This window comes from Manis pentadactyla, chromosome 11 (assembly GCF_030020395.1).
Source record: "Manis pentadactyla isolate mManPen7 chromosome 11, mManPen7.hap1, whole genome shotgun sequence".
NCBI classification, from domain to species: Eukaryota; Metazoa; Chordata; class Mammalia; order Pholidota; family Manidae; genus Manis; species Manis pentadactyla.
Genome location: NC_080029.1, coordinates 258347 through 279120, shown reverse-complemented (window position 1 = coordinate 279120; position 20774 = coordinate 258347). Strand labels below are relative to the sequence as shown.

At 52.3% G+C, this 20774-nt stretch overlaps 1 pseudogene and 1 gene segment (V, D, J or C); both read right to left on the bottom strand.

Annotated features, from left to right (window-relative positions):
* LOC118919460 (uncharacterized) overlaps positions 1–20279 on the bottom strand; it is a 33036-nt pseudogene extending 12757 nt beyond the window's left edge.
* Positions 9262–9933, bottom strand: LOC118919457 (immunoglobulin heavy variable 1-46-like). The segment is given in 2 exon segments: positions 9262–9731; positions 9814–9933. Coding segments are annotated over 2 exon segments (363 nt in total).
* Positions 20280–20774: the final 495 nt, after the last annotated feature.

Here is a 20774-nt window from a genome sequence, read left to right as displayed (position 1 = left end):
GACCACAAATAAGGCGAAAGGCCCACTCGGATTCCGTAGCACAGGCCATGTAATCACAGGTTCTGTGCAGACTGAATGGCTTCAGCTGCCCTGCACACTCACTCACACACACACACTCGGACCAGAGTCTAAACATTCCCCTCCCAGGAATGTGTACCTGTGAGACTTCTAAGAAGTCTCTGGAGGTGATCAGGCTCCCCTTCCACCCCAACGGGTGGGACTGGCTGGGTCAGGGGCCCCGGGGCCTTACCGGATTTGGCATCTGAACCAGATCCTCCCTTGCCCAGCCTCCTCGAGTCTGGTGGGAACAGCAGAGCAGGGCCGGCCCAGGGCAACCAGGTGGGAGCCTGCTGGCAGATCAGGCGGGGTGTGCCTTCCCGTGGCGATCTCCTGTCCATCACCGCCTGCCGTTGCCCCAAATTTGTGGCAATGAGAAGCCAGGAAGGTTGAGTTTCCCGGTCAGGGAACCAAATGCTATAGAAAATACTGGAAAAAAGCCTGGACTGGGTTCCTGACAGAAGAACCAAGTGGCCCTCAGAGGTCTTGGGGTGCTGAGGTTTATTTCACACCGACGGGCCCCGAGGGGGTCATCTCCCAAGGTCTGAGCCCTGGGCACAAGCAACGGGAGCACTTTATATTATTTTGTTATGTGGCATTTTGGCATGTGCAGGGCAAAAGGGGAGCCCAGAGAAGGGGAGGGGGAGCGGGGGTGCCCTGCTGATTTTGCCAACCAGAGTTAAAAACCAGTTTGCTGACCTTGACGTCTGTGTTGAATCCTTTCCTATCACGGATGACATTCCCTTGTGTACATGTGTCGTATCTTCATCAGTTCACCTGCTGGTGGATGTGTAGGTGGCTTCTGTATCTCGGCTGTTGTAAATGATGCTGCAAAGAACATAGGGGGGCATGAGATAGTGAATTTGTTTCCTTCCAGCAAATTCTCAGGAGTGAAATTACTGGTCCTGTCATCAATAGAACAAAAAGGCATACTACAGCATGGGAGAATATATTCATGAATGACAGATCTGATAAAGGGTTGACATCCAAAATATATAAAGAGCTCATGCACCTCAACAAACAAAAAGCAAATAAGCCAATTAACAAACGGGCCGAGGAGCTGAACAGACACTTCTCCAAAGAGGAAATTCAGATGGCCAACAAGAACATGAAAATATGCTCCACATTGCTAATCATCAGAAAAATGCAAACTAAAACCACAATGAGGTATCACCTCACACCAGTAGGGATGGGCAACATCCAAAAGACAAACAACAACAAAGGTTGGCGAGGCTGTGGAGAAAGGGGAACCCTCCTACACTGCTGGTGGGAATGAAAATTAGCTCAACCATTGTGGAAAGCAGTATGGAGGTTCCTCAAAATGCTCAAAATAGAAATACCGTTTGACCCAGGAATTCCACTCCTAGGAATTTACCCCAAGAGTGCAGGTACCCAGTTTGAAAAAGACAGATGCACCCCATGTTTATCACAGCACTATTTACAATAGCTAAGATATGGAAGTAACCTAAGTGTCCATCAGTGGATGAATGGATAAAGAAGATGTGGTACATATACACAATGGAATATTATTCAGCCATAAGAAGAAAACAAATGCTACCATTTGCAATAACATGGATGGAGCTAGAGGGTATTATGCTCAGTGAAATAAGCCAGGCAGAGAAAGAGAAGTATCAGATCATTTCACTCATGTGTGGAGTATAAGAACAAAGGAAAAACTGAAGGAACAAAACAGCAGTAGAATCACAGAACCCAAGAATGGACTAACAGTTACCAAAGGGAAAGGGACTGGGGAGGGTGGGTGGGAAGGGGGTGATAAGGGGAAAAGGGGCATTACAATTAGCACACAGAATGTAGAGGGTGGGGGACATAGGGAAGGTAGTACAACACTGCGAAGACAAGTAGTGATTCTATAGCATCGTACTATGCTGATGGACACAGTAATGGGGTGTGTAGTGGGGACTTGATAATGGTTGGAGTCTAGTAACCATAATGTTGCTCATGTAATTGTAGATTAATGTTACCAAAATAAAATAAAAATAAAAAAAGAAATTACTGGTCCTATCGTATTTGTATTTCTACCTTTTTGAGGAATGTCTGTGCTGTTTTCCAAAGTCACTGCACACATTTACATTCCCGCCAATAGTGTGTGATGGTTCCCTTTAATCTACATCCTTGCCAATGCCTGTTACTTCTTTTCTTTCAGATAATAGCCATTTGGGTAGAAAATGCCTTATCTGGGGTAGAGGGTCCTGAGTGGCATAGAGATGATTACAAGTGAGGCTGGAAATGTGCATGAGGGCTGGACACTAAGTGCCATGAAGATGTTATAGTGGGAAATGCTCTGGGGCCACAAAAAGGCCCGCTGAACTCATGAAAACATTTCCTCTAGGATGGGGACAATCCACAGAATCTGCCCTCCCCAGGGATTCAGCCTGAGAAAGAGGATGAGCAGCTCCTGCAGAAATGCATGCAGCCCCCCTGCCCATGTCCACTATAGAGATGAAGATGTGACCTTCATGGAGCCATCATACTGCATCCTGCTGGGGGACCAGTAGGACCTGGAGGGGCCAGAGGTCAGCCCCACAGTCTAGCTGAGACCCACATCCCCTCCTTCACCTCACTTAAGACAGGACACTAGGGGCAAGAACAGTCACCATGAGTCACATTACAACAGTGCTGGGCTTCAGTTTCTACGGGCTCTCACACAGGCCCTCTGGTGGGACACCAGACAGAGGGGACCCTGTAATCCTCCCCACACCTGGGACCAGGATTGAAATTGCCAGTGAGCAATTGCCCCACATAACCTGGTGGGGTCTGAGTCACAGAGCAGGCCTGGGGATGACCTTACTGGTGGATAGCAGCGCAGCTTCCCGAGGGTCCAGCCTGGCAGCCATTTCTGAGAACCCAGGGTGAGCCCGGCCTGCCCCCTGATGGCCACCCCACAGCCCACAGCCATGAGGGAGGCTCATCTGCAGGCCGCCCAGAGCCCAGGTGAGCAGGCCACACAGTGACAGTGTGAGCAGCACAAGGCCATTTCTTCCTCACTTTCTGTGTTCAGAAAGCTTGTGCACCCCCTGAGCTCCTGCGTCACTGGCTTTTCCCAAGGTATCCACACAGGCACCAGGGGAGCCCTGGGCAACAGTGAGAGACAATGTTCTGCCAGCACTCCCAGGAGGCTACAGGTGCCACAGCTGAGCTCCAGTAAGGACCCTGAGCCTGGAGATTAGGACACAGGTAAACAAATCCTCTAAACCCAGGAGCAGAGGCAGCAAAGGGGAAAGCGAGAAAACAATCAAAAAGCAGTGAAATGCATTTGAAGGAAAATGAGCTCAGGGTCAGGGCTGAGTATTATTTGCCCACTGTGGTCAGGAGGAGGGTCACACGTGAGCTTCAGGAGGGTTTGCTGCAGCTGACATGGTCCCAGCCTCTGTGGCTGTACCGACATCCACCCACCGTGTGCTAATCAGGGAGTCCCCAGAGGGCTCTGCCCTGAGTCTGATTGGAAACACCCATCAGGGACCCCGAGCATCCTTGGGACTCTAATCCAGTGACTACACAATGTCAGTTCTGCATCCTTAAGGGACACGATGCATTTGGTACAGGTGAGAACGTGAGCCCCAGTCACTAGCGATATAAACACCTTCTGTACTGCATGATGTCAGAAGGGAGCAAAGGATCGTAAATACAGACATTTCCCTGGGTGAGCTTCCACACGGAGAGGAAGCCCCAGACCTCACAGGAAGCCAGCCATTTCCTTCCCCCTGCACGTGCTCCAGGGGCTGAACCTGCACTGGATCCCGAGCCCCCTTGTGTCATGAGTCCCCTGCAGCCCACCCACTCCTGGGTCCCTGCAGGAAGGTTGGTGTCTGGGCTCACACTGACTTACCCTCACTGTGTCTCTCGCACAGTAATACAGGGCTAAGTTCTGGTCTGACAGGCGGTTCATTTGCAGATCAACCGTGTTCTTGCCGTTGTCTCTGGAGATGGTGAACCGGCCCTTCACGGAGTCAGTGTAGTATTTGCTGCCTCCACCACTGCTAATACTTGAGACCCACTATAGCCCCTTCCCTGGAGCCTGGCGGATCCAGTGCATGGCAGTGCTTCTAAAGGTGAATCCAGAGGCCACACAGGTGAGTCTCAGTGACTCCCCAGGCTGCACCAAGCCTCCTCCAGACTCCACCAGCTGCACCTCACACTGCACACCTGCAAACACAGAGATGTCCTGGTCAGGCATGTGTCACATCCACAACCTCCCACACTGACACCCACACACACTGCAGGGTCTTCTGTTCACTTCCTAGAAGAGCAGCAATGAGAACCCAGCTCAGCCCAGACTCCATGGTGAGCTGTGTGTGTTGAGCCCTGATGACTGACTGGGGACACCTAGGCCACCCGGGGCTCGGGCTTCTCTCCCAAAGCTGCAGGGTCAGGGCTGGGCTGCTTTTCATCAGCGCAGGAGGGGCCCCATTTGCATGAGCTCTAACTCTGTAGCAGCCCTGGGGCTGGATGTCTACTCAGAGGGTAGAGCCCCAGAGCAGGAGTGAGTGTCATAGGATTGTTTAGCACTTTAAAATGTTTTCAAAGTATATGAATTTTCATTGTGTGTTAGTGTACTGATAGAAATGTGACTCACATTGTGATTTCTTTTGTACAAATGTGCATAAGTTAGTGACATAATTAGCAATAGATATTCATTTATTCAGGTATAAAAATTGCAAACAGACTACGAATGGGTATGGAAAGGCTCCCCTGAGACCATGTCTGGTGGATGACCGCCAGTGTAAGGGCCTGTGCTCCTCCTCAGTGGCCCCGACTCCACCCAAATCCAACTCCAGGGAAGAGCTACCATATTCCCAGTGATTTTCAGGCCCTCCCTAGGTGGGAATGTGGGATTTGCTGCATTGCACTCCTACCTAGAATAACCCGGGAGCCTGTTTCTCTCACCTGTGTTTAAGGGCCCTACCTTTTCAGAGAGCCTGACACAGACACTTTATAAGGAGGAGGGTCAGATGTAAACTCCACTGGGTCCTCCAGGCCACAGGTCCTGGACTGGATGGCTTGGGCTGTCACACCAATATCATAGATTGTCCTCCTGAGCTCCTTGCCCTGAGTCTCATTGGAAAACCCCACCAGGTCCCTGAGAATCCTTGAACCTCTGCTTCTAGGATCCCTGCAGCCATTACTTCCACCATAAATGACTCCCTAAATTGGGTGCATGTGAGAAAGTGTCCACACCCCACAATAAAGTTTCCTGAGCCAGAAATGCACTGCTAGCAACCAACAAGGAGCACAGAGAGTTTCTGTGGGACATGGTTAGATGCAGTGGAAACCACAGACTCTGGCAGGAAGCCTCAGCCTCCACGTGCACCTGCCCCTGGGGCTGCTCTCTGCGCTGTGCGTCCTCAGCCCCATGGAGTCCTGGTGTCCACTACTGCTGTCCATGAGTCCCAGGGAGTCATAAGCATGCTGTGGTATATCCTGAGCACTTCTGGGTGCCCTCAGTGCCCACAGGAGTGCTGAGATGCCTCTGCTGGTCCTGAGAGCCCCCGTGTGAACTGAGAAAGTGGTGGACCTGCTCTGAGCAGAGGACTAGGGGCCCTGATACAAACATCCTGGCCAGTGTGTTACTGTCCAGGTGCTCTCAGGGCCTTACCTGGGAGGGCAAACATACATGAAGGGACCATCCTGCCCCAGGAGGTGGGGGCACCTGGACAGACAGGGTCCATGTACTCACAGAGGAGACAATAATGTAGGTGTGTATTTGTTCATGGGGGTGCAGGTGGGTTACAAGGGAACTTCATGCCCAGGAAGGGAGAAAGAGTGATGTGGAGGTCAAAGGTGTTCATGACATTTGTGGACATTATTAATGAGTTTTGTGTTTTAAACTAGGTCATGTTACAACGTGAGGAAGGGTACAGTGGAAAGAATGCTGTAGAAATAAAAAGAGAAAGGGTTACCTGGGAAAGAGATGGCAATGAAGGTCCCCAGTGGTGAGCACACTGAGGGGAATCAGCCACCATGACGTGGGGTGACTTAGGGGGGCAGGTGGCTGTCATGCTGGGGAGATGGGACCCTCCCCCTGATGCCTTGTGTCCCCTGGAGAGGGCTCAGGGGATGGACAGGGAGCAGAGTCTGGTCTCAGCACAGGGGGGCCTCACGTCTGCAGAGCAGAGTCTGTGGGACTCGGTGAGCGACCGTGTGACAAAGTGCGCAGGAGACGGCGCTGCTGCTGGGCTGTGTTTGCTTCAGGAGAGTTTCTGCTGCTGAATCAATGAAAATTCACTCTACCCAGTTTTGTTTGTTTTGCTTTTATTATCCACGTGTTCTTGGAAGCTCAGTTGCAAACACTGTAATATAGAAGAAACTCAAATATTGCAGTTTTTGAGTCACTAAGTGTCTATAAACCCTTGGGAGTAGTTAAGGTCAGGTTAAGGGAATCTTGTTCATGATAAGCTTGAGGCTGATCTCTAGTGAGATGGAAACTTCTTAAAAGAAATAATCAGTGATGACAAGAGTCTTATTTTTCTGAGCCACTTATTGAAAAACCACCAGATCAGGCAAATACCCCCAGTATAGGATCTGATGGCTCCAGCTGTACATGAACAGAGGTCCGCCTCCCTGGTGCAGCCTCACGTCCCCCAGGCACCTGTCCCCATGCACATGTGACAGCTCTGGGTCTGGGGTCACAGCCTTGGCTCTTCAGAAGCTCACTTTGGGGAAATCCCCTCCTTTCCCCTGTACCTGCTCCTGCCTGCACGTGACTTTTGGAACCATGTTGTCAGGTCCATGCCTGGTGGGGGTCAGAGCCCCTGAAGGTGACACAGACATTGAGTTGAATAAAGAGAATGGTGTCTTCCCACGTGGAGAATCTGCAATCTCACAGCTCCGTGGTGGCGCCAGAGGACTTCTAATGAATATTAGATAAATGCCTCTGTTTCTCTGCACTACATGGTGTGGACAAACTGGTATCTAAATCCAGTACTTGTGAGGACACTTTACAAAGACATCGGAGGTCATTCCTGGTCATGTGACACCAGCAACAGCAAAGACCTGGGCAATCTGTCCGGAGGACATGGCCAGCACCTAGTCCTCAATGGCCCTCTGCACACGTACAAGGAGTTTGTCCAGCATCCACCTGCTGTGGATTTGAATATGTTTTATTTATTGTGTGTTTTCTCCTTGTCCTGAAGTGACTCCTTGAGAGAAGCCTCCATCCCTTCATGTCCCTAACGCCGTGCCTGAGTGCACATTTCCCATGTGCAGTGGACCTGCTGTTACTTCCAGTAACGGAGGTGCTCGCCTTCCAGCCTCATCACACACCAGCCCTGCAAGGCGTCATTACGTCTCAAATGCCACTCTCCCCACATCCACAGTTTACCAGAATGTTGAGGAAATAATATTCTTTAATAAAACTATCCAAACTTTCACAGACCCTTGAGCTCTTGTGTGCTAAGGTGTTCTCAGTGGACAGGAGGGCATCAGGGTCCCCTCCCTGCAGACACACCCCTGACCCCTGTGACATGGTCCTGGGGACGACCGTGCACTTAGACATGTTTCCTCCCATAGCCGCCTTGGCCCTAATGTGTTTGGACACTGAAAAATGTTTAAAAGAATCCGTGTACTGTACCTGCTCACGTCACCAACAGGTGACGGCTGCCTCCCACTCCATCTTTCCCCAGACTCCAAGGGGAGGCAACCCGTTTATCTATTGGGAGAAACATCAGATAAAATCACCCTTGAATCACACTGAAGGGATTTTAACAGGAAGTTTGACAACAAACTTCGCTGCACAACCTCAGAGAGTCAGTGTTTGGGTTCATGGCTCACCAATAGCTTCCTCTCCTCTGGCTGCTGTAATGAAGGTCCACGGAGTGGGTGGCTTCTGAACGACAGGAATTTATTCCTCATGGCTGTGGGGTCCGGGAATCTGGGGTCAGGTGCCAGTAGGTTGGGGGACTGGGGAGAACCTCCTCCCTGGGGGGCTGTCCCTCCTGTGACCTCACATGAAGGGAGGGGCAGGGGAGCCTCCTCAGTGCTGCTTCATGAGGGTGCTGACCCCATCCCTGAGGCTCCCCCTCATGACCTCAGTGCCCCCCGGGGGCCCCTCCCCCTACCCCATCACAGTGGGCATGAGGTTTCAACATGTGAAGTTTTGGGGGACACAAATCTTCAGCCCATATCAGTAACTAAAGCATCACAATAACATTCCAAACACCTGGACGTCTGCTGCAGCAGAGCCCCTCTGGCTGAGGAATCCGAGGCCTCTGACCTTTGAATGAACATGGCTAATGCAAGACCTTGAGAACAAGCTCATGACCTTGAGTAATAGCTTCCTCCTGAGACTGGGTCACACCCCTTGCTAATTCCATTATGGGCATTATTTTGTTATTATAATTCCTTGCCTTCTTATGAACTTTCCTCTATATTCAGTAGACCTAGGTTGTTGTCTCCCCATAATGACCTCTTATCTCCCCCTATATATTATACTGCTCAGTTTAATACACCCTCAGGGTCTGTTTTGAAGTCTGACTGCTGACACCTCAAGGCTCATTCCTCCCTCCCTCTGCCCACACGTGGAAATGTGATAGAAAGCACGGCTCACCTCTCTGGATGCCGGTGGGAGACGGAAAGCACAGGAACCCTCCCGAGAGCAGGACCCTCACCCCATCCCCCTGACCCTCAGTAACCCTCTGGGGGAGTCTCCTTTCCCATCCCTCTCCATGTTTCCCAATCAGACTGGACGTCCCCGTGAAGCTCCTGTGGGTGCCGTCCCCTGCACGGTGCCCGCTCCAATCCATGGTAGTGGTGCCCTGAGGCCCCAAGAGTGCAGATGCCATGAGAGGTAATGCGGACAGGCAGGTCCCTTGGCAGATGGTGGAGAAAGCCACACGAGGGCCAACTAAGAAATCTAGGTCACAATCCTCTATTTTCAGTTTGATGGTAGGTTCCAGGGTGTGATAGAGGGTGGTCTGTCCCCAACATCTATGGGAAAATTGAGTTTCAGGTGAAACCTGTGTTTTCTGTGAGTTATAGGATTTAGGGAACATTTTTCTAGAACCTGATTTCTTCCTGTATGTAGAAAAATTTCTCTGCCAATGTCCTGATTTCCTACAAAATCACTGGAGGTAAAGAGTGAGAACTCTGGGAGAGATTTGAGTTACTCTGAGTCATTCGTCAGGCTTCCCACAGATTCAAGTGGCAAGAAAGGACTGCCACATTTGTTTTCTTTTGTTTTTTGTTTTTAATTCTTTTAACTGCCGTGCTGTGAGATCTTTATGCTTTGTCTCCTTCCTGATCTGGAATGAGGGAGTCAGGAAGTCATCGTCCCCTGTCCCCTCCTCAGCCCAGCACACCCCCTGTCCCTCAGGGTTTCTGACACCCTGAGGATGTGGGTTCTCACGCTGTGTGTCTCGCACAGTAATATACAGCCGTGTCCTCAGGTCTCAAACTGCTCAGCTCCATGAAGCCTGTGCTCGTGGACGTGTCCCTGGTCAGGGTGACTCGGCCCTGGAACTTCTGTGCATAGTTTGTGCCACCACTGCTAGGGTAGATCCATCCTATCCACTCGAACCCTTGTCCAGGGACCTGCCGCACCCAGCTCATATAGTAGCTGGTGAAGGTGTATCCGGATGCCTTGCAGGACACCTTCACGGATGTCCCTGGTTTCTTCAGCTCAGCCCCGGACTGCACCAGCTGGACCTGGGAGTGGACACCTGCGGGAGGACATGGGAGGGGATGACATGCCCCTGACTGGCCCTGTCCCCTCCTCAGCCCAGGGACTGGGGATCCCCTCACCCGCAGCCAGTGCCAGGAGGAAGAGGACTCTCCAGCTCCAGTCCATGGTGAGAGGTGTTGCTCTCAGGGGCTCTGTAGGGAGGGTGAGGTGCTGGGGTGATGCTCTCAGGGCACAGACATGCCCATGTTTAACCTGGTGCACCTCAGCTCATTTGCATATTCATGATGCAGAATACTTTATAGGGAAGGCTGGGCTGTACTGAGAACAAGAAGGTAGGGGACACAGGGACCATGCTCATGGGGGTGAGGAGCCCAAGACCCAGTTCTTCTTTGCAGATATGTGTCCCCATCACATCCCTGAACTCAGTTCAGACAGAGCTCCTCTCACTGTGGACAAGCTCCATGGAAGGTCCTGGTCCCTGTGAGCCCTCCCTGAATGGCATGGACACCCCATGACCTTGTGCTCACATCTTAAATCTGAGTGTCTTACACCTAGGATCTCAGGGTCCCCAAAATGCTGTACCAGTGAGTGAATCCCTCCCTGTCCTTCAGCTCCTCCTACTCAGAAGCCCTGGAAATGCCCGCTTGGCCCCTGGCTCTCCACGACTGTGTCAAGTTGGGTGAACACTTCTCACAGGAGAGGATATTGTAGCTCACACCAGCTGTCTGTGTGCAGCTTTAAATTGGGTGAAATTCTGTAGGAAGTCAGTGCCAGGCCCCAGGAGGGAAGCGCTTCTCACTCCCTGCACCTGCTCCAGGGCTGCAGGCCTGTCCTGGGGAGCCAACGCCCCCTGCAGCCCAGCCCCTGTCCTGCAGGGCACGTCCTGTCTGGGCCCCCAGCCCATTTTCCTCAGCACCTCTAGTCCAGTGTAAGTGGCTGTGTCCTCCCTCATGTGCTCTTTCAGGGCACTACGTGCCCCGACATCGTCTCCAGAGACAGAGAGGGGGCCTTACTAAACCCACATGCTCTGCACAGAGACCAGGTGGGACTTCACGCCACCCAGGGGTCCCCTTCCCTGGAGCTGCCAGAGGTCCTGACAGTCCACACACACCAGGAGTCCAGACTGTATATACTAGGGCCTATATTCTTCTTTAGGCTTCTCTGCACAAGGTACCACCTGAATGGACCTCATACACGAAACCACTGCATGCCTACACACACACACACACACACACACACACACACACACACACACACACACACAGATAGAAGGTGGTGTTCTTGCTGACTCCAGACTTGCCCCTCCCTGTGTCTACCACATGGGCAGTGACCCCACACTAACACTAGGCCTGGGGACAGTGACTTCCTCTCTCCATCAGAACCACAGTGAACCTTCCAAAGCACAGATTAGCACGTTCTTGACCGTGTGTTTGTTCCTGCAGCACCTGGGACCCTGCAGACGCCCAGTGACAGTGGGACACATTGTCCCTGAAATAGAAATGGAGCCCTGTTCCTTCCTGGTCCAGTCAGGGCCCATGCAGCCTTGTTTCCCCTGCAACCGAGGCCTGGAGGGGAGACACCTGAGGTGAAGGTGAGGCAGCTCCCCTCCAGCTGACTCAGGGGAGGTTGCTCTGTAGGGGTACCTGAGGGGAGGGGCAGCCGGGGCAGGTGAGTGAGTCCAGCTCATGAGGGGTTCCCAGGTTCTGCAGGACTCCTCGTCACCATGAGGGACTCACTTCTGTCCATCTTTGGGGCTCCTCCTGCTGGTTACCTCCCCTCTGACCCCCTGTCCATGGGCATCTGGCTCCACATCACACTCCCTGCTTTGTTCCCAAGGATGGCACCAGCCAGGTCCCTGTGGGACCCCCACCTCCTCACTCCTGGTCAGTGTGTCTGGTGGAAGCCTGGGACACACCTGATGCCCCACAAATCCCATGAGGACAGGGAACCTCTGGCAGAGGCAACAAGGGGACAGAGAGAGGAGGGGTCTGAGGCCGAGGGGAGGGTCCTGAGCTGGGGCTGGAGCTGACGGGGTCGCAGAGGCACAGCTGTCCTGCCCCTGATTTGCTGTGACTGTTCTCTCTGGGTGTCCCCGAGTCCCCTAGTGCAGACACCGTGTGTGTCCTGTGGCACCTGCAGCATAATCTTCTCTTTTCACCCTGGGTGGTGTCATGTGTGTGGAGGGCATTACATCCTCATGATTATACAGTAGGATTCAGTGGATCTGCTCTGGACTGTGACCCTCACAAATCTGCTCATTGAGCACATCTGCTGCCCCCAAATACCTACCTGGGTGCCTGGTCCCAGTCCGTTTCCCTGAAACAAAACCCTGTTCACTATTATCCACCCCTTTGGTGACATCACAAGATGGTGGGCCCAGAGCAGGGAGGAATCCCCTCCCACCCCAGAACACAGGTCAGGAGAGTCCTTCCCTGAGGGTCTGCCTGGAGGAGGTCTCATGGATTTCTCAGGGATCAGTCCTCTCCCCCCATCAGAGCCATGAGGGGGTGTGTGGATCCCATCTGAGAACTTGGAGGCACAGGGGGGAAGGCCCACACCAGGGTGGTTGGGGCCCAGGCGCTGTCCTCCCCTTAACAGAGCCCCCTGTGTCCCCACCATGCATGACTGTCCCCTGAAAGGGCTCCTGCTCCTTGTGCTCCTGCAGCTTCTGTTCCAGGTGAGCAGATCACTCTCTGCCCTGGGAGGAGCATCAGAGAGAATCCTCTGACCTCACTGAAGGGGTTTTATCAGGAATGTTAGGTAGCAGTGCTGATGGGGAAACCCGGAGAGTGTGTTCGGCTCACGGCTCACCACGGTCATCCTCTGCTCTGGCTGCTGTACTGGAGACCCACAGGCCGGGTGGCTGATGAACAGCAGGAATTTATTTCTCACAGCTGTGGGGTCTGCGATCCTGATCCCAGGTGCCAGCAGGATGGGTGACTGGAGAGAACCTCCTTCCTGGGGGGCTGTCCCTCCTGCGACCTCACGTGGAGGAAGGGGAAGCGGAGCCTCCTCAGTGCTGTTTCACGTGGGCCCGGACCCCACTCATGGGGCTCCGCCTCCTGACCTCAGTGCTTCCCAGAGGCCCCGCCTCCTAACACAGCATGTTGGCCATTAGGATTCGAAGTGCACATTTTGAGGTAGTTTCAGTTTTAACCTGATAGCAACCCCTGAAGAATCAATACATAATTCCAGCAACCGGAAGGCTGCTCCGAAAGAGCCTGTCAGCTGAGGAATCTCATGGATCCTTGGAAGCCTCTGATCTTTGGACCCACAAGGCTGATGCATCTGTTTCATAATCGGGTCATGACTTTGGGGAGTAGACACCCTCCACCCAGACTCTGCACCAACCCTGGACAATTGGATTATTAGTATTACTTTGCTATTATTATTGCTTGCTGACATGTAAACATACTTTCTATAGACTCAGGTTACTGTACCTGCATCTACCTGCAAAGTTTGCTGGTGAGGAGGCAGAAACCAGGAAGGCTCAGTGAGGGTTAGGAAGGCCTGGGATGATGGGCAGGGGCACGGGGTGGCCAGGGACCCAAGAGCCTGAATAGAATCCGAGGTTTGAGGCAGAGACACATCCTCTGAGCAGACGATAGGGTCAGACCATGTCCACTAAGAAGTCCAGTCCCAGTGTATTTTAGGTTTCTGGTGGTTCTGGGATGCATCTGAGGGTGGCTGACTCACCAGTAGATGGGTGTTGTCCATGGATGGGGTCAGACCCTCCTTGGGCTCTGGATCGGTGTCCAAGTTTTTATTTTTCTCTCAAAAACAGGACAACTTGTTTTTCAATGTCCTGGCTTTTGTCATGTCTGCAAACATCTGGGAACAAATCGGGAGACCCTGTGGTTGGCAAGGTCCTGGGAGGACTTTGCGCTGCCTAGAAGTGGGCTTGTGGGTCAAATGTTTGCTTTTGTGGAGGCTCCATTTGCAAGTCAAGGGCCGTTGGCTTCCATTCCTCTACCCTTCTGTGATCCTGCAAGCTGACCCCAAATGACTGAGTGGCAGCCGCTATAACAATGCTTAGAGTTTGTCCTGTCCACCCATCCACACTCCTCCAGTGTCCTCTTAAATCAGGGAGAAGATATCTGCCCGAGGCAGAATTGGAGTGATTTTATGCTTGGGGCCTCAGCTACAGTGCTGGGAGCCTTTACAAAGTCTGCAGACCACATCACACAGGGCATTGGGATGCCCCCATCTTCCTTAGGACACAACCTTAGGTCAGCCCAAACGGAGGGAAGGGCCTCCACGGTCACTCCCGGCAGGCCCAGGCTGCCAGCCTGCAGCCCAGCCCCTTCCTGGACCTTTGCATGTGCATCTGACGCTCTAGTCACCTGTTCTCCTGATGTGGGTGGCTCCCTGGAGGCTGCTTGACTGTCTGATGACTGCTGGGTAGGCACAGGTAAGAACCCTTCATACTGTGTGTGCACAGGTGTTTAGAGACTGCTGGCCCTTCACAGCCACATGCACAGGTGTCCACAGAGAAGAGAGCCCACAGAGGCAGCCAGATGGAGGCTCATATGTCACCTTAGCATAGCTCAGGACTAGGGGGGATCCCAGGGCAGGGAGGATTACAGGTTGAGGCAGGAGACGTGGTAAACAAGCATCACCCTGTGGTGAACATGGTGGCCCCTCAGGTGGAAGAGCCTTCCCCAGATCCCTCTTCCATAACCACCTGAAGTTTCTTTACAATGTCAATTTCATTTGCAAAAGAGGACTTCAAACTTGTACTTTCTGTTTAGGCCTTGGGGGGAGGGTAAGGAGCTGTTCCTGCTTCTGGTGGTCAAGGGCCTGCAGTTCAAACTAATCCACATGCCAAAGGCCACTTCAGGGGTGCTTGTCCTGATGCTTTGCTGTAGGCTGACTGATCCACCAGCTGGTGAGCAGAGACGTCTCCTCAGGAGGGGCTGCCCAGGCCGGAAGTGTTCCCTCAGGGTCCCACCTTCCCCCTCACTGTGCTGCCTGTGTAATCATACAGAGCAGAGGTGTCTCACTGGAGCTCAGCACAGGTCCTGGGCACTGGGCTGAGGGTGCACCCTCTCCAAGCAGGCCTGCCCTCCGGGCACAGCTTTCCTCTCTGCAGTGTTAGAATTAGCAAGAATCCTGCAGAGAGAATAGGGTCGGATTAGCCAGAACCCTAGTTCAGTTCTGATAAACCCCTATCTGATGAGTTCCCCAGTTCCTCATGAATCCTCTAGCCTCAGCTGGGATAGGACACTAGGGGCAAGGGCAATCACCATGAGTCCCATTACACCAGTGCTGTGCCTCAGTTTCCACAGGCTCTCACACAGGCCTTCCAGAGAGGCAGGAGACAGAGGGGACACTGTAATCCTCCCCACACCTGGGACCAGGATTGAAATTGCCAGTGAGCATTTATGGGGGTGCTGGGGGGAGGGGCCTCCTGGACTCACTCTGTGTGTGCAGGAAGGAGAAGAGTTTGTACATGGGAATCTGGAGCCTGTCCTTGCTCCAAGCCCTGGGCCTCTGTGTGCACCCACTCCCCTCCAGGGAGGGTCATAATGCACTGGACTTTCAGGAGACTGAGGGTCTGTGTCTGCAGCCCTACTGAGGGGCAGGACCAGGTATAGTGTCCACACCTCTGAGAACATCGGGACCAGAGCAAACCCAGTCCCCTAGTCCCTCACCTCCCACTCCTGCTGCTACTGGCCTAACACAATGACTAAAACCAAAGGCCTTACAATACCAAGTGTTGACATGCATATAGAACTGCGGACAGGTTCACCGTGTTGGTGGGAATGAGAATCTACACAGTCACTCTGGAGCTCAGTAAGGCAGTTTTCTACAAAGCTGAGTGTAGTTTTATCCTACAATCCACAAGTCATGGTCCTGGGTATTTACTGACCTGTCTTGAGAACTTCTGTCCACACAAACTAGACAGGAATGATTGTCGTTGCTCCATTCATAAGGGCTGAAACAGGAGGCAAGCAAGATGTCCTTTCACAGGTGAGGGGAGAGCACTCTGTGCTCCACACGTGCAGTGGACAGTCTTCACTGGCAGAATGTGTGACTGAGACCTCTAGGGGAGCTAAGAAGACACACAGGAGTCTCTTTTTGAAATGGATGTGAACTTCACTTATCATAAAATTAACTTTTTTTAAAGTGAACAGTTGAGTGGCATTAAGTCATTCTCAACCTTGTGCAACCATCTCCCTTGTCCAGGCCCCAAACCTTCCCACCCAAAAGGAAACCGTCCCGCAAGCCCCTTCCTCCTGTTCCTCTCACCTCCATCCCTGGCAGCACAGCCTGATTGCTGTCCCTGCAGACTCACCTGTCCTGTGTCTTTCACACGAGTGGAATCGCATCCTCTGGGCATTTTGTGTCTGTCCCCATCAAGGTTTCAGAGTTCATTCACCTTATAGTTTGTGTCTGTACACCATTCCTTAGTTGGCTGAATAACATTCCAGAGTAAGGATGTTCCACCATTTATTCATGCACAGCTTAACATCCGTGCCGTTTCCACCCCTCTGGCTGTTGTGAATACTGCTGCAGTGGCTAAGCATTTATTCGTGTCTGTTTGGGTCCCAGTTTCCATCCTTTTCCGTGTACATGTCACAGCAGAAGTGCTGGTGGTGTGCTCATCCTGCCTGTAACATTTTGAGGAGCTTCTGTCTGTTCTCCACAGTGCCCAGCATCTTTTCACATCCCCACACCAGTACCGTGAGGGCTCCCACTTCCCCACACCCCTACTTCCCCTCTGCTTATCATAGCCATCTAGTTGCCTGGAAGTGGTACATCCTGGTCTTTCAGTTTCTATTTCCCTAAGATCTGAAGGTGTGGAGCATGTTTTCATGTGTCTGTTGGCCATTGCATATCTTCTTTGGAGCAAGATTCATTCAAGTCATTTTCTGTCCCCCTGTTTAAATGTGGTATGTTTACCATTTCATTGTTTAGTAGTTAGTGTTCTTTGTATATTCTGGGCACTGGACTCTTGTCAGGTTTGCAAATTTTTCTTTCATTCTGTTGCGTGTCTTTTCACATTCTTAGTAATGTCCTTTAATGACAAACGTACTTAGTCTTGATGAATGCCAAGGTAGCTCTTCTTTCATTGCAGCTCTCAGTGTCATAAGAAGAACGACGAGATACATCCAGGGTCATGAAGAGCTGCTCTCATGCTCCCCTGGGGGGATCCCAGGATGTTCGGTCTTACATTCAGCTCCTCAAGGCACTTTGAGTTTGTCTTTGTATATGAGGTAAGGTTGGGACAGATTCATTGTTTGCAAGTGGAAATCCACTTTTCAGGGCAGCATGTGGGGAGATACTCCACCTCATGCTCCCAGCAACCTAGACAGGATTAATTCACCCTAGAAGTGTGGACCTCTCTGTGAATACTCAGTTCCATTCCACTGGTTTATGGGTCAGTCCTCATACCAGGAGGAAACTGTTTTGAGCGCTTCCCAAATGCCATGAGGATCCCTCAGTCATGACTGGGGATGCAAAGTGGTAAACCCACTTGTGAGGCACTTTACGTGTCCCTATGGAGGTAACCTGGGCATTCCAAGTAATGGAGCAGCCATGCCCTGAGGGATTTAACCAAATCATGTAAAAACTTAGGTTCACAGAAAACCTCTACAAATAGATAATGTTTATATCAACATTACTCAGTTGAACTTCTCATAATGTACATTCTGCTCACAGGGAGACAAGTCACAGGGAACAAATGACCCCACAGCTTTGGGACTGGGACGGGGATGGAAGGGTTTGGGGCCGTGTTACACAAGGCCCATGCTGCCATGGACAGGATTTTGGAGGTGATTCTGGTGAGACTCGGAGACAAAGATGACCGCTTTAGAGACGGCCTCTGCTTCCTAGAGAACACGTTACTCTGATGGGATTTTAAGTACAGTGGTTAGTAAAGGCAGTTCTGATCATGTTCTCAGATGAAGACCAGAACAGGGCTTGACACTGGAGGGGGGCCATCCTCTTTATTACCTGGGAGAGAGCCTGGGGCAGTTGTCTCTGTGTCCTTCTTCTGTGGAAGGGAGAGCGTGGGAGAATGACCCTGACGTGTCTCCGAGGGCCGGTGCTAAGCAGGGCTGAAAGACATGTCGGCTCCTCCTTGGAACTTGAAACAAGTGCAGTGAGACCTGTCTAGACCATTCGCAGACTGTATGCTTGCTTCTCCACGTCACCATCGATGATCCAGCATAAACACATTTTCCTATGAGAAATGGAAGAGCAGCTTGACCGTGAGTGGATCCCCAAAACTCCAAGAACACCAGGCCACCCCCTACTCTGCTTTCAAAATCTGTCCCAGGGGTTCTGCTGAAGCCTCACATCCTGTGATCTGTCCCAGCCTGCAGCGGGTTCACTGTGGTGTGAGTCAGGGGCCCTCTGAAGGTTGTCTCATTGGAGCACCCCTGGGTGGCCCTGCAGGCAGTCCAGGAATGTCCCCAGCACCCTGCACTCTCCTGTGGTCGAAGGCCGTGTGGTCTCACAGATGCTGCAGCCTCACCTGGCACCCTTGCTGTGTCTCTCACAAGGGTGTCTTTCTAAAACAATAAAGCAAAATATACAAACCATCTTAATTTACTCTTTATTCAACTGCTCGGAGGCCAAGCATCAGAAAAACACTTTTATGGGTTCTTGATGTCATGAGCCTCTTTCTGCAGGGGGAACACAGAATGGTCCTGGCCATGGTCAACTGAACGTGGCAGGCTCACTAGGCCTGGTCCCATTTTTCTATCAGACATAAGCTGACTGCTGCTGTGATGATATTTTAGTGTTTTATTCAATTCCATCATCCATTGTCCTACCCCAGGAGGCTCTCCTAGATAACCTGGTGGGACCTGAGTCACACAGAGCTGGCCTGGAGATAACCTTGCTGGTGGACAGCAGATCACCTTCCCAATAGTCCAGCCTGGCCTTCTTGACCACCATCCCCATGGATGCTGGGTGAGCCCGTCCTGTACCCTGATGGCCACCCCACAGCCCACAGCCATGAGGGAGGCTCATCTGCAGGCCGCCTGGAGCCCAGGTGAGCAGACCACAGAGTGACAGTGTGAGTAGCACAGGGTCATTTCTTCCTCACTGCCCATGGTCACCAAATACGTGCACCCCCTGGGCTCCTGCTTCACTGGCATTTGCCAATGTGTCCACACAGGGGAAAGCAGGGGAGCCCTGGACAGGGTGAGGGACAATATCCCTCCAGCCCTTTCAGGAGGTTGCTGGTGTCACAGCTGAGCTCCAGGTAAATAACCTGAGCACTGAAATTAGGGCACAGATAACACATCCTCTAAGCTCAGGAGCAGAGGCAGCAAAGGGCAAAGCAGGAAAACAACTAGTGGTGGTGAAACAGATAAGAATGATAGTGAGCTCAGGGTCAGAGCCTAGGTTTATCTGTGCACTGTGGTCAGGGGGTGACTCAAAAGTGAGCCCAGGAGGGACTTCAGCACCCGACGCTGGCCCATCCCCTGTGTGGCTGTTGCCACACCCAGACACCCTGTGCTAGTCAGGGATTCCCCCAGAGGGCTCTGTGCTGACACTGATTGGGTTCCCCCACCAGTGTCCCCATAGCTTCCTTCTGATTCCCACCCTGGTGAGCACCCAGGGTCATTTATGCCTCGTTGAGGGACACAGTACATTTGGTGCAAGGGAGAGAAGAGCTCCAATCAGCAGGGAAACAAGAAACCCTTCTGTCTTGCGAGATGTCAGGAGTGAGCAAAGGAACATAAATATACAGAAGTTCCCTGTGGGAGCTGCCACATGGAGAGGGAGCCTGGACCCTGACAGGAAGCCACCCTGAGCCTCCATGTGCACCTGCTCCTGGGGCTGCGTCCCTCTGATGGTGGGTCCTCAGCGCCCCCTGGTGTCCTAAGCCCCTGCAGCCCAGCCGCTACTGTGTCCTCCAGTTAGGCTGGTGTCGGGACTCTCAAGGGCTTTGCCTCACTGTGCTTTGGCACAGTAATACAGGGCTGAGTCCTCGTCTGTCAGGCGGTCCATTTGCAGATCCACTGTGTTCTTGGCATTGTCTCTAGAGATGGTGAACCGGCCCTTCACAGAGTCAGTGTAGTATTTGCTGCCTCCATTCCTGCTAATACTTGAGACCCACTCCAGCCCCTTCCCTTCAGCCTGGCGGATCCAGCTCATGCCGTAGTCATCAAATGTGAATCCAGAGGCCACACAGGTGAGTCTCAGTGACCCCCCAGGCTACACCAAGCCTCCACCAGACTCCACCAGCTTCACCTCACACCGCACACCTGCAAATACAGAGGCATCCTGGTCAGGCACCTGTCACACATGCAGTGCTTCCCTCTGACACCCACCCAACCCCCAGGGTCTCCTGTTCCCCATCAATAACCTCCTAGGGGAGCAGCAAGGAGAACCCAGCTCAGCCCAGACTCCATGATGAGCCGTGTGTGTTGAGTCCTGATGACCGACTGGGGACACCTGGGACTCCCGGGGCTCGGGCTTCTCTCCCAGAGCTGCAGGGTCAGGGCTGGGCTACTTTTCATCAGCACAGGGAGGGCCCCATTTGCATGAGCTCTGACTCTATAGCAGCCCTGGGGCTGGATGTCTAAGGAGTGGGTAGAGCCCCAGAGCAGGGGTGTGTGTTAGGGATGCTTAACACATTAAAATGCTTTCAAACTATATGAATTTTCATTGTGTGTTAGTGTATTGATAGAAATGAGTGACTCATATTGTGATTTGTTTCATACACTTGTGCAAAACCTAGTGTCATAGGAAGCCATGGATATTCATTTATTTCCTTATAAAAATTGCATAAAGACTGCAAATGGGTGCTGGAAGATTTCCCTGAGACCGTGTCTGGTGGGATGACCCCGGGGGTGTGGGCCTGTGTTTCTCCCAGTGGCCCCAAATGCTCCCTATTCCAGCCCCAGGGAAGAGCTGCCACATTCCCAGTGATTTTCAGGCCCTTTCTGCATGGGAATGTGGGACTTGTGTCATCGCAGTCCTACCTAGAACACCGAGGAAGCCAGGCTCACACACCTGCGCTCAGGGCTCTAATGTTACACGGGTCCGTATCTAACCCTCCAGCCCTCCTGCCCCTCTGATACCCACAGTTCCCCACCCCTCCTTGCTGAGGTGCAGC